This window comes from Poromitra crassiceps (genome assembly GCF_964638095.1).
Source record: "Poromitra crassiceps genome assembly, chromosome: 27".
Taxonomy (NCBI): domain Eukaryota; kingdom Metazoa; phylum Chordata; class Actinopteri; order Beryciformes; family Melamphaidae; genus Poromitra; species Poromitra crassiceps.
Genome location: NC_139650.1, coordinates 7,838,042 through 7,852,089, shown reverse-complemented (window position 1 = coordinate 7,852,089; position 14,048 = coordinate 7,838,042). Strand labels below are relative to the sequence as shown.

General features: G+C 42.6%; 1 protein-coding gene across 1 annotated transcript; it reads left to right on the top strand.

The window, feature by feature from the left end:
* The first annotated feature begins 2,205 nt into the window (after positions 1–2,205).
* On the top strand, positions 2,206–12,609 carry c1qc (complement component 1, q subcomponent, C chain). The gene is made up of 7 exons (XM_083661747.1): positions 2,206–2,303; positions 3,339–3,451; positions 4,181–4,243; positions 4,714–4,867; positions 6,382–6,522; positions 8,283–8,415; positions 12,015–12,609. Exons 2-7 carry the CDS (start codon positions 3,349–3,351, stop codon positions 12,147–12,149), a joined length of 729 nt encoding a protein of 242 aa, XP_083517873.1. The 5' UTR covers positions 2,206–2,303; positions 3,339–3,348; the 3' UTR covers positions 12,150–12,609.
* Positions 12,610–14,048: the final 1,439 nt, after the last annotated feature.

Sequence of the window (14,048 nt, the reverse complement as noted above, 5' to 3'; positions counted from 1 at the left end):
TCTGAAACACTACAGTATTATTGGGCTGTGTCAAAACAGCGACTGTTACACCAGATAGCAACGGAAATACCATGATTCAGAATAAAATGCTTCTCACCTTTGGAGAAACAAATAAAGCATTTAGGATTTTATTTTGAAATCCTTAAGCGGAAAACCTATACTTTTACGTTCTGGCTGCGTGGACGCTTGACCAATTTGAAGCCTACCCCAAGAGACGCTTGGTTTCTTGTTTTCTGGTGGCATATTCGGTCATTTTGGGTCAATTGGACACAATGTAAAGACAATTAAGTAATTAACAGTCGGATTTCAGCCTGTGGGAACTTTTAACATGGATGAAAAGACTTGGGAAGCGCTGACGGTAAGCGATTGGCAAACGCAACTTGCAACACAGAAGCACTGATTCGCCACAACACAAGCTGTTTGTTTATTTTAAGATGCTTTTGGGAAATGTATCAGAGTAAAAGTATAGATTTTATTACGAAAATGTAGTGGAGGAAAAGTAAAAGTTGAAAGAAAAATAAATACCGTAAATTCCGGACTATAAGCCGCACCTTTTTTCCCGTTTTTTGGCCTTTTTTGGCCCCTGCGGCTTATATAACGGTGCGGCTTATCTATGGATTTTTTCAAAAAAAAAAAAAAAAATCTCTCTTTTTTAGCACTCTTTCTAACTATAAATCCACTTCTGTTTTAATTTCCTCTCTTGCCCTCTTTTCACCACACTGTATGACACTGTATGACACTGTGTGCACTGTAAATAACAACACAGGTGGTGTTGTGTTATGTTGTTTTGTTGAAATGTTAATAAATGGGAGCTTCCTCAAACAGCCATCTCTTTCCCGACAATCCCCTCTGTGCATGAACCCTTACATATGGTAATTAAACATTAAAACACAATAAAAAAAAAAAAAAAAAAAAACATTAAAACACCCGCGGCTTATAGTCCGGTGCGGCTTATATAAGAAAAAAATAGTCAACTTTGCAGGTGCGGCTTATACACCGGTGCGGCTTATAGTCCGGAATTTACGGTACTCAAGTTAAGTACAGGGCCCAGTTGCACAAAGCACCTTAGGTTAAGATTTCCCTTAGGGTCAGAGTTAAAAGGTGTCCATAAAATAGACTCGGCTGCACAAAACACCCTTAAATCCTCTCCATAAGGTTAAACATTTTAAGGACAACATAAGCACAAGATTTAAGGGTGCTTTGTGCAGCCGATTCTATTTTATGGACACTTTAACTCTGACCCTAAGGGAAATGTACTCAAAAAATATACTTAAGTACAGTAACGAAGTATTTGTACTTCGTTACCACTGAGGAGAAGGGAGTATTTTTTGAGAAAAAGAAAAATGGAGACGGACAACAGCAATGTTTTGCTTCCTGTCTGCTGCTGATGAAGAAACGATCTCAGTGGTTGTCAAACAGAAATGATTGGAGTTCTTGAAACAGACTCAACAGCTATGGAGAACTCACAGTCTGACCCTGTGGTGATGTACATGTATCTTTCCAGCAGATAACGGCCAGGAACTCCTAGCCTGCCCTGGTAAACCATGTGACTGGCTGGTTTACCAGGCTAAGGAACTCTGACCTTGTTGATCTTTCATTCATATCAGAGAAATGTGCTTTGTTGAAACTGAAAGTATTTTCTACATGGATCTCCCACTTCAATTGAATGCCTGTGACAGCCTGCTATTAAACATTGATTTACCCATCAATGTTTAAGAAGTAGCCAATACTCAAAGTCGTTTTTTAGAAGAGTACTTTTTACTTTTACACAAGTCTTTTTTTTACTGCAGTAATTGTACTTGTAGTTGAGTAATATTTCAGTCATGTAACCGTACTTCTACTTGAGTACAGGCTTTCAGTACTTCTTCCACCACTGATTCTCAGAGCTAGTGACTGGAGTTACATGACTTGGACTTCGTCACAATTTGAACTGCTTGAGACTTGACTTGAAACATAAGAGAAGACTCAAGACTTGAGACTTGACTTGACTTGGGTTCTGATGACTTGGGACTTGACTCTGACTTGTAATGATGACTTGAAAAGGTTTCTAAAATCTTGACTTGACATCTTGTGTTTGTGTAAATGACTTAGATTGAAAAGTGATGAGATTTGATAGGGCAGACTTGCACTCTCCTGTCTCTTTCCCCTTTTTAAACCACTTTGTGAAAATGCAGAACTGCCATAAAAACCACGTGTGAACAGGAAAAGCTGCTGGCGTCAGGCAGAACTTGCTCTTCAGACTCACAGCTTTACACAGCTCTTCTCCAAAAGCGTATTTTCGCGTTTCATCTGCAGTCTCACAGGTACGTTATTACATTTCAGTCTCTTTTTCAGCAGCCATCTGTTGATTATAACATTTGAAATATAAGAACTGTTCTAATTCCATTTAAAGCTGGACCCCTCCAGTCAGGTTTTGATAATCGTATAACCGTTGGTGTTCTATGAAAACATGGCTGTATAAACCACGTCCTCATTTGTGCCAAAGAACCTACATTAATAAGAACTGAAGAGTAATCGCTTGCTGCAGCGCTGTTCTTTCTTTGTTCAACTCTTATTGTTATTATACTGTAATATCAACACCTAGCCAACAGATATCAAAGCTGGTGGGCTTTATAGAAAGAGCGTGAGTCAAAATTTCTAACTGGTTAACATTTATACCAAATTGGTCATTCAGTGGCATTCAGTTTTACACCCACGTAACTAACATGGCTAACAGCTAGCTAATGCCAGAGGCTAATGCTGGCTATTTACTGTATACTGTACTGTATTTACTGTACTGTATTATCTGTCTATTATATGTCAGTTGTCAGACCATTATTATGTCTGACGTCATCACCTGTTACCAAAAGTTTAATTTTTGGACTTTGAACACACAATAAGGTTATTTGTCACCAAATACAGTAATGAACAGTGTGGCTCATCAACAGAGCAGGCAGGACTCACCAACACATGAAATAGCTTAAAAATGATGAAATACACTGGAGGGGGCGGGGCTTTAAGTAAATTACGGAAATCTATCTGTCCAATCCAACTTTTTCTGTTTCACCTCTCCTCATTGTGTAATGAATGAATGTTATGGTTATGGTCTATATTATGTGTATTTTTTACAAGGACACACACACACACAAACACACACACACACGCGCACGCACACACACACACACACACACACACACACACACACACACACACACACACACACACACACACACACACACACACACACACACACACACACACAGAGTTAGGGTTAGGCTTAGAGGTAAATGGAAGCATTTCAGCCAACAGTGCAGTTTTTCTTCTTCTATTTCTTCACCTCCTCTCCTCTCCTCCTCCAGGTTTTCCATCATGCAGAACTCTGTTCTTGTGATCGGAGCTCTGCTCTCATTGGCTGCTCCCCTGCTCGTCTCCATGGACACATGCCAGTTGACAGGAACGCCTGGGATGCCAGGTGTGTGTGTGTGTGTGTGTGTGTGTGTGTGTGTGTGTGTGTGTGTGTGTGTGTGTGTGTGTGTGTGTGTGTGTGTGTGTGTGTGTGGTGTGTGCGTGTGCGTGCATGCGTGCATCTGTCCAAATTTAAAAAAAAATTAAAAACACTTTTTTAAAAGGTTATTTTACTTAAATGCTGTCTATGTCTACTAATTTTTATTTAAAGATTTACTTTATTGTAGTATTTTATTGTACTCTTTGTTTTCGTTTGTTGGTACCTCTGCCAAGGAGTTGATGTTTTCGGTGCAGTTTGTTTGTTTGTCTGTTTGGTTGTTAGCAGGATTATGAAAAAACTACTGCGGGGCGGGGCTAAGGACAAGCGGTCAGAGACAGTCGGGGTTTGAGGGGTGGGTAGGGGGATTGGCTGGGGGGATGTTTGTGGGTCAGGATCTAGGTTCTGATCCGAGTCCGACTGACAAAATTTGCATATCATAGACTGGCCTTTCGGAGGTGTGCACTCTCCGAGTGAACTTCTGTGTAGGTTTCATAATTCTTTTATTTTGTTGTATTTTCTTTATTCTGTTTTTATCTTGATGTTGTGAAGCAGTTTCTAATGTATATTTTGAAATGTGCTATACATATTATTACATTCTTCTTATTGTTGTTGTTGTTGTTGTTGTTGTTGTTGTTGTTGTTGTTGTTGTTGTTATCATTATCTACATTATGTATTTATTTATCTATCCATCCTCAGGTATTCCTGGGCTTCCTGGCCGAGACGGCCGTGATGGAGAAAAAGGAGAGAAAGGAAAGCCAGGTATCCCACACACACACACACACACACACACACACGCGCACACACACGCACGCACGCACGCACGCACGCACGCACGCACACACACACACACACACACACACACACACACACACACTCACTCACTCACTCACTCACTCACTCACTCACTCACTCACTCACCCTCACACACACACACACACACACACACACACACACACACACACACACACACACTCAATAGCAATAGCAAGGCACTAACATTACCAGAGCAATTCCTTTAGTAAATGGATTGGAGCGATCCGTCTCAAAAGTCTTGTTTTTGCATCCAACCATTTCCAATCCATAGAAGGCTTCTTAATGGGGTCAAATGTGCTAAAATTCTCAAAATACTTGTTCACATATAGCTTAGTCACACAATCACACACAACTGCATCAACACAACAAGAGTCTGTGAACAGCAGATCGTTCTGTCCGTCTGTTGCTGCCCTCAGGTGCAGTGTGGCAGGGAGGCGCCGGCCCTCAGAGGGGCCAGCAGGGGGCAGCGGGGCCGGTGGGACCGGCTGGCAAACGTGGTCAGGGTGGGGAGCGGGGGGCCTCAGGATCCTCGGGCACCACTGGGCCTCCAGGAGAGCCGGGGGAGGTCAGGTAGGCAGTAGGCCCTTGAGCAAGGCTGTGACTCTGCACTGTTTTTCCACTGTAGTGTAGCCTAATAAACATCCAGAATTAATCCACCCCAAACTGTCTCATGCTTTATTAGCAAGATAATACAATAAAAAACAGTTTAGATTTAAATACAAAATTATAAAACATAAAAAATGTATCGGAGTAACGGATGCTAAGAAATGTTGAGCAAATATTTACTATTGTAGCAAATTTGTATTTGTATTGTAGCAAATTTGCTATTGTAGCAGCAAGCCTCCTAAATGGTCACGTGGTCACTGTGCCTCGTGACGCGAGGTTAGTGCTGACCTAGTGAGCCAGGGGTCCCCAATGACTTTTCACCAAGGGCCACATTTTGCTGAGGGCCGAACGGCGAAAAATGTGGGGCATAGTGAAGCCAGATTTAGAGGAATAATTTTGTTGTTGTTTCTACCCACCCATGCATTTTGCAATCAATTCCTTTTGTTATATATATATATATATATATATATATATATATATATATATATATATATATATATATATATATATATATATATATATATATATATATATATATATATATATATTTTTTTTTACCTGGAACAATCATTACCATCCCATCAGGTTCTCATATAATCGAAATGTTTACTACTCCAGTAAATAGAACGAACCTTAGATACGACTGGACTTGGCAACCAGAGACAATCTAGTCCGCTCAGCTCAGACTAGAACTCTCAGGGGCATAAATACATGTATAGACAGTGTCAGGCAGTAGGACCCAGAGACATCAGAGCCCTGATGTCGACTGCCAGTGTAATGGAATGACTGTGAGTCCTTGTGAGTCCCGAGTGGTATAGCGAGTGGTAGTGAGTAGGTTGGTTAGGCTCATTCCCCAGTGGTGTGTTTCCAGGCTTGTCTGTTGTGTGTTTCCAGGGTTAGGCTCTCCTGTGTTTCCAGGCTGTGGCTCTGTTGTGTGTTTCCAGGCTTGTCTGTTGTGTGTTTCCAGGCTATCTGTCTGTTGTGTGTTTCCAGGCTGTTGCTCTGTTGTGTGTTTCCAGGCTGTGGCTCTGTTGTGTGTTTCCAGGCTGTGGCTCTGTTGTGTGTTTCCAGGCTGTGGCTCTGTTGTGTGTTTCCAGGCTTGTCTGTTGTGTGTTTCCAGGCTGTGGCTCTGTTGTGTGTTTCCAGGCTGTGGCTCTGTTGTGTGTTTCCAGGCTGTGGCTCTGTTGTGTGTTTCCAGGCTTGTCTGTTGTGTGTTTCCAGGCTGTGGCTCTGTTGTGTGTTTCCAGGCTGCGGCTCTGTTGTGTGTTTCCAGGCTTGTCTGTTGTGTGTTTCCAGGCTATCCGTCTGTTGTGTGTTTCCAGGCTGTGGCTCTGTTGTGTGTTTCCAGGCTGTGGCTCTGTTGTGTGTTTCCAGGCTGTGGCTCTGTTGTGTGTTTCCAGGCTGTGGCTCTGTTGTGTGTTTCCAGGCTATCTGTCTGTTGTGTGTTTCCAGGCTGTGGCTCTGTTGTGTGTTTCCAGGCTCGTCAACACGCAGCAGCAGGCGGCCTTCAGCGTGGCCCGGGCCACGGCCGAGCGCCCCGCCAGGGCCAGCGTCATACGATTCACCAACATCATCACTAACATCGACAACGACTATAACACCACCACAGGACGCTTCAGGTGGGTTTCATGCAAATTCATCATTCAAAGTTGAGTTATTTGTACTTGGTTTGTAAACCGAATACACATTTTGAATCTTTCTTCATCGTTGCTGCTGACAGGCATGATGCATGATGGAATCTGCAGGGTCCAGGGCATGTACTACTTTATGTATATGTGTTCTTTCTGTCTGTGCTCTAGATGCAGGGTCCAGGGCATGTACTACTTTAAACATATGTATATGTATTTGTTCTTTCTGTCTGTGCTCTAGATGCAGGGTCCAGGGCATGTACTACTTTATGTATATGTGTTCTTTCTGTCTGTGTTCTAGATGCAGGGTCCAGGGCATGTACTACTTTATGTATATGTGTTCTTTCTGTCTGTGCTCTAGATGCAGAGTCCAGGGCATGTACTACTTTATGTATATGTGTTCTTTCTGTCTGTGCTCTAGATGCAGGGTCCAGGGCATGTACTACTTTATGTATATGTGTTCTTTCTGTCTGTGTTCTAGATGCAGGGTCCAGGGCATGTACTACTTTATGTATATGTGTTCTTTCTGTCTGTGCTCTAGATGCAGGGTCCAGGGCATGTACTACTTTATGTATCTGTGTTCTTTCTGTCTGTGCTCTAGATGCAGGGTCCAGGGCATGTACTACTTTATGTATATGTGTTCTTTCTGTCTGTGCTCTAGATGCAGGGTCCAGGGCATGTACTACTTTATGTATATGTGTTCTTTCTGTCTGTGCTCTAGATGCAGGGTCCAGGGCATGTACTACTTTAAACATATGTATATGTATTTGTTCTTTCTGTCTGTGCTCTAGATGCAGGGTCCAGGGCATGTACTACTTTATGTATATGTGTTCTTTCTGTCTGTGTTCTAGATGCAGGGTCCAGGGCATGTACTACTTTATGTATATGTGTTCTTTCTGTCTGTGCTCTAGATGCAGAGTCCAGGGCATGTACTACTTTATGTATATGTGTTCTTTCTGTCTGTGCTCTAGATGCAGGGTCCAGGGCATGTACTACTTTATGTATATGTGTTCTTTCTGTCTGTGCTCTAGATGCAGAGTCCAGGGCATGTACTACTTTATGTATATGTGTTCTTTCTGTCTGTGCTCTAGATGCAGGGTCCAGGGCATGTACTACTTTATGTATATGTGTTCTTTCTGTCTGTGCTCTAGATGCAGGGTCCAGGGCATGTACTACTTTATGTATATGTGTTCTTTCTGTCTGTGCTCTAGATGCAGGGTCCAGGGCATGTACTACTTTATGTATATGTGTTCTTTCTGTCTGTGCTCTAGATGCAGGGTCCAGGGCATGTACTACTTTATGTATATGTGTTCTTTCTGTCTGTGCTCTAGATGCAGAGTCCAGGGCATGTACTACTTTATGTATATGTGTTCTTTCTGTCTGTGCTCTAGATGCAGGGTCCAGGGCATGTACTACTTTGTGTATATGTGTTCTTTCTGTCTGTGCTCTAGATGCAGGGTCCAGGGCATGTACTACTTTATGTATATGTGTTCTTTCTGTCTGTGCTCTAGATGCAGAGTCCAGGGCATGTACTACTTTATGTATATGTGTTCTTTCTGTCTGTGCTCTAGATGCAGGGTCCAGGGCATGTACTACTTTATGTATATGTGTTCTTTCTGTCTGTGCTCTAGATGCAGGGTCCAGGGCATGTACTACTTTATGTATATGTGTTCTTTCTGTCTGTGCTCTAGATGCAGAGTCCAGGGCATGTACTACTTTATGTATATGTGTTCTTTCTGTCTGTGCTCTAGATGCAGGGTCCAGGGCATGTACTACTTTGTGTTCCACGCCTCTGTAGATGAAAGACTCTGTGTGCTCATGAAGCTGGATGGAACACAGCTGGCATCTTTCTGCGATTATCCATACGGCAGAAACATCAGACAGGTACAAGAACTACCAGAAGATAGATACAGTAGATACTAGACAGACAGACAGACAGACAGACAGACAGACAGACAGACAGACAGACAGAGAGACAGACAGACAGACAGACAGAGAGATAGATAGATAGATAGATAGATAGATAGATAGATAGATAGATAGATAGATAGATAGATAGATAGATAGATAGATTCATTCTAATGAATCGATAAAGGTTTATGAAGGCAGCCATTGATAGAGCGTCTGTGTTCCCACTATGCCTATGTAACGGCGTTGTGTAGGTGGTACTTGCAGCAACCCATGTTAAGGGCTTGTCCAGGGGTGGGTACGAACCGCCAACCTTCGGCTTGCGAGTCCGACATGTTAACCGCAACGCCAAGAGAGCTAGCTCCCTTGGCGGAGCTGATTAACATGCCTTTATACTGGGGAGTGAGTTTAACCAATCCACTCGCTACCACTCGGGACTCGCGAGGAATCCGCGCTGATTCAACTCGGTTACACCTACAACAAATCTTCTTCTTCCTCGTGTCCGGCCATCGACTATATGTTCGGGTCGGCCAGATCTCCAGTACATTGTGGAGCGGAGCTGCATCTCATGACATGTTCCATGGTTTGTAGGTCGCCACACACACGTGGATCTGAGCTTGCCATCTTCCATTTCTTCATGGAGGAGACCGGGACGGGGAGGCCAGCTTCACTCCTTGCTTTGTGGTTGCACGTGACGGAGGATTTTGAGAAAATGCAAATGACTTGAAGTTGCAAAGGATGATGTGCACCTTGGAATTGGCCCGAAATTATTTGAGTTAAATTTGCAGGACTTCTTCCCTCATATACAGCATTATGACAAACTGAGGCTTACTAGCCTGTCTGTAAAGTGACAGCAATGAATCTCTTAGTCATCGGATTGTATTGAGCTTGTGAGAAGATGGGTTTTAGAGCGTGCGACGATGTGACCCGTGGACCCGTTTGTGCAGCACCGGGAGCGATGCACCATTGTCTCGTCGTGGGCAAAAGCAACAGAAGGAATAAATGACAAGGACTCAGCATGATATCAATAAATGATATCTTGCACATGCCTGAAGTACAAAACCCAAAGTGGAGGGAAATCTTAATCTTTGCAACTCAGTCAGAATTCCTAGAAATTGTCTGTTGAACCTGTGCTGGACTCTTCTCCCGTATACCCATAACTAGTATTTTCCTACAAGTGGCATATTCCAGTTTGTGTGCTCCTCGTTAGTATAGTGTGCTCCTCGTTAGTATAGTGTGCTCGTCGTTAGTATAGTGTGCTCCTCGTTAGTATAGTGTGCTCCTCGTTAGTATAGTGTGCTCCTCGTTAGTATTGCGTGCTCCTCGTTAGTATTGCGTGCTCCTCGTTAGTATAGTGTGCTCCTCGTTAGTATTGTGTGCTCCTCGTTAGTATTGTGTGCTCCTCGTTAGTATTGTGTGCTCCTCGTTAGTATTGTGTGCTCCTCGTTAGTATTGTGTGCTCCTCGTTAGTATTGTGTGCTCCTCGTTAGTATAGTGTGCTCCTCGTTAGTATTGTGTGCTCCTCGTTAGTATTGCGTGCTCCTCGTTAGTATTGCGTGCTCCTCGTTAGTATTGCGTGCTCCTCGTTAGTATAGTGTGCTCCTCGTTAGTATAGTGTGCTCCTCGTTAGTATTGCGTGCTCCTCGTTAGTATAGTGTGCTCCTCGTTAGTATAGTGTGCTCCTCGTTAGTATAGTGTGCTCCTCGTTAGTATAGTGTGCTCCTCGTTAGTATTGTGTGCTCCTCGTTAGTATAGTGTGCTCCTCGTTAGTATAGTGTGCTCCTCGTTAGTATAGCGTGCTCCTCGTTAATATAGCGTGCTCCTCGTTAGTATTGCGTGCTCCTCGTTAGTATTGCGTGCTCCTCGTTAGTATAGTGTGCTCCTCGTTAGTATTGTGTGCTCCTCGTTAGTATTGTGTGCTCCTCGTTAGTATTGCGTGCTCCTCGTTAGTATTGCGTGCTCCTCGTTAGTATTGCGTGCTCCTCGTTAGTATAGTGTGCTCCTCGTTAGTATAGTGTGCTCCTCGTTAGTATTGCGTGCTCCTCGTTAGTATTGCGTGCTCCTCGTTAGTATTGCGTGCTCCTCGTTAGTATAGTGTGCTCCTCGTTAGTATTGTGTGCTCCTCGTTAGTATTGTGTGCTCCTCGTTAGTATTGTGTGCTCCTCGTTAGTATTGTGTGCTCCTCGTTAGTATTGCGTGCTCCTCGTTAGTATTGTGTGCTCCTCGTTAGTATAGTGTGCTCCTTGTTAGTATTGCGTGCTCCTCGTTAGTATAGTGTGCTCCTCGTTAGTATAGTGTGCTCCTCGTTAGTATTGTGTGCTCCTCGTTAGTATTGCGTGCTCCTCGTTAGTATTGTGTGCTCCTCGTTAGTATAGTGTGCTCCTCGTTAGTATTGCGTGCTCCTCGTTAGTATAGTGTGCTCCTCGTTAGTATTGCGTGCTCCTCGTTAGTATTGCGTGCTCCTCGTTAGTATTGCGTGCTCCTCGTTAGTATTGCGTGCTCCTCGTTAGTATTGTGTGCTCCTCGTTAGTATAGTGTGCTCCTCGTTAGTATTGCGTGCTCCTCGTTAGTATTGCGTGCTCCTCGTTAGTATAGTGTGCTCCTCGTTAGTATTGCGTGCTCCTCGTTAGTATTGTGTGCTCCTCGTTAGTATTGCGTGCTCCTCGTTAGTATTGCGTGCTCCTCGTTAGTATTGCGTGCTCCTCGTTAGTATAGTGTGCTCCTCGTTAGTATAGTGTGCTCCTCGTTAGTATAGTGTGCTCCTCGTTAGTATTGCGTGCTCCTCGTTAGTATAGTGTGCTCCTCGTTAGTATTGCGTGCTCCTCGTTAGTATTGCGTGCTCCTCGTTAGTATAGTGTGCTCCTCGTTAGTATTGTGTGCTCCTCGTTAGTATTGCGTGCTCCTCGTTAGTATTGTGTGCTCCTCGTTAGTATTGCGTGCTCCTCGTTAGTATTGTGTGCTCCTCGTTAGTATAGTGGCCAGTATCCCTGCTTGTCACGCAGGAGACCGGGGTTCAATTCCCCGACGGGGAGGTCAGCTTCAGCCCTTGCTCCTTGGTTGCACGTGACCGGAGGATTTTGAGCAAATCCAAATGACTTGAAGTTGGAATTCGTGTTAAATTTGCAGGACTTCTTCATATGCAGAGACTCCAATGAATGTATTAGTCGTCGGATTGTGTTGAGCGAGCGTTTTAGAGCGTGCGACGGCGTGACCGGTGATGCAGTACCACCGGGAGCGATGCACCGTTGTCTCAGCATGGTGTAAAGCAACAAAAGAAATCAATGACAAGGAGTCAGCACAATTGAATAAATGATGTCTTGCACATGCCTGAAGTAAAAAATTAACCCAAAGTGGAGGAAAAACCTTTGCAACTTTTTTTTGTTTTCCAAAAGTGTGCTCCTCGTTAGTATAGTGGCCAGTATCCCCGCTTGTCACGCAGGAGACCGAGGCCAGCATATCTCAAGATTTTCCATATTATATTCCGATGCACCAAAATCAAACATCATAATTCTGTGTTTTTGTGCAAGGGCTCAGTTTGTAGTTTATGAATACTAAAATCCAGTAACTCCCTCCAGGTGGACTCAGGAGGGCTGGCGGTCTACCTGAGGCGGGACCAGGAGGTCTGGCTGGAGACCAAAGACTACGTGGGGATGATCGCGAAACCACAGGGCTACAGCATCTTCTCTGGCTTCTTGCTGCACGCTCACTGAGCAACACGGACAGCGGAAGAGAGAAATTATGTTGTTTTTCTATCACCACGATCATGTTAACAGCAACTTATCATGTCTTTATTTCATTTGTAATTTCATATGTAATTGTTCAACAATTCACTGCACTTAACTGAGTGAGCTGTATTTTGTGACAGATCTTACAGTTTCTAGTACAGAAATACAACAGAATGAGAGGCAAACCACAGGAAAGTAACCCTTCGAAACATGTTAGTTTTAAACTAGTTTAGCTTAGTTTCTACTATAGCAATGAGAAATATTTTCTTCATTTTGAGTTCATGTGAATTATATTATACTCCAGACTGTAATATTTAGTGTATGAGAGCTATATACATTTTAATTCACACTGGAATATCAGACCAAACCTGATGTGCACATTTTTATTTTGTTTATGAAATCAGAAACTCATAACAAACCCAATAAACCAAGTTTGAAACACGTCTGCATTTTGCTTTTGTCTGTCCTGCTCAAATCTTTAGCTCAGCCTAAGAACATGTTACAAACACTGCGCAAGTGCTGCATATAAAACGAATTGGAAAATGTCAGACAGTGTTCTTACCATCATCAAAAGGTTGATACCATTATTGTTGGAGAGGTGGGCGGATCGGTTCCCACCATCAGCTCTCTCACTTGCTAGAGGGGTTTGATTCTAGACATTTAAACACCCGCAGAAAAACATTAAGACTATAGAGACACAGTGTGTAACTCTGGGAAATACAAATCGACATATTTCACAATGCGATTTAAAAAAAACTGCATATCAGCTTTTTCTTGATAGATACAGTTGACTGTAATGTGGAACAGATACTGGCACCCAGACTAGTTTTAAGATCCACAAATTCCCCCCCGGACATGATGGAGGCAAAAACACACAGATGAACTTTCACGTTGACGCCCTTCCTCATTCAGGACGGAAGAAAAACACAAAGTTAACAGAACAAAATGTTAATTCGAAAGTTACGTTTTTCACGAGATAGATGCTTTATCATCAATTCTCCGTCACATTTATTTTGCCAGATTTCCTCTTGAATTGTTTCACTTCCTGTTTAGTGATTTTTTTTTATGGTAACGTTTATGGCATTTCTGCCTCTTCAGGACAATGTGAGAAGCGGAGAGTGACAGGACAAGACGGGCCAGATCGTTTCTAATCCACAGAGATTACATTTTGATAAAAGGAGCAAATAGATGTACAAAGATATAAAAGGTTAATACAGTATATCAGAATAGAACAAATGGAGGGGTATAAACCATAATGCAACACACAAATTACAGGACCTGTGGTTGGAGAGCAACTCAGTGCTAAAATCAACTGCTAACAGACGACTCTCTTACCCAGAGTCACAATCAGTGGTGTTTTGTTCAAGCACAACCAAATTCTAATCTACATTTTCAACATTGCACTTTTTTTTAAACTGACATTGTAGTAACATTGTTCTAGCTCAAAGACGTTGTCAATTCATTAAAAAAAATCTCTGTCTGGTCATGTATGCGGTTTGACTGTTGTTCTCTGTATTTGTTTTTTTATGATTTATCAGATTTAAAAGAAAAAAAAAAAACTTGATCACAAAAAAAGAAGAAGTTAAAGGAACACTCTGCCCATTTTCAACCAGCTTTGTATCATTAGAACATCAGTAGTATATCAGAAAACTGTAAACTGTTTTGAAGTCTGTAATTTAATTTGACAGTTATTGAGTGTTAAAGTGTCAAACTAGATGAATAGTTTGACACTTATTGAGAGTTGATTTGAGTTAATGAGTTATTAATTTGAGTTAGTGTGGACGAGTGATGTCACTGGTCCACACTCAATAACTGTCAAATTAAATGACAGACTTCAAAACAGTTTACAGTTTTCTGATATATACTGATGTTCTAATGATACAA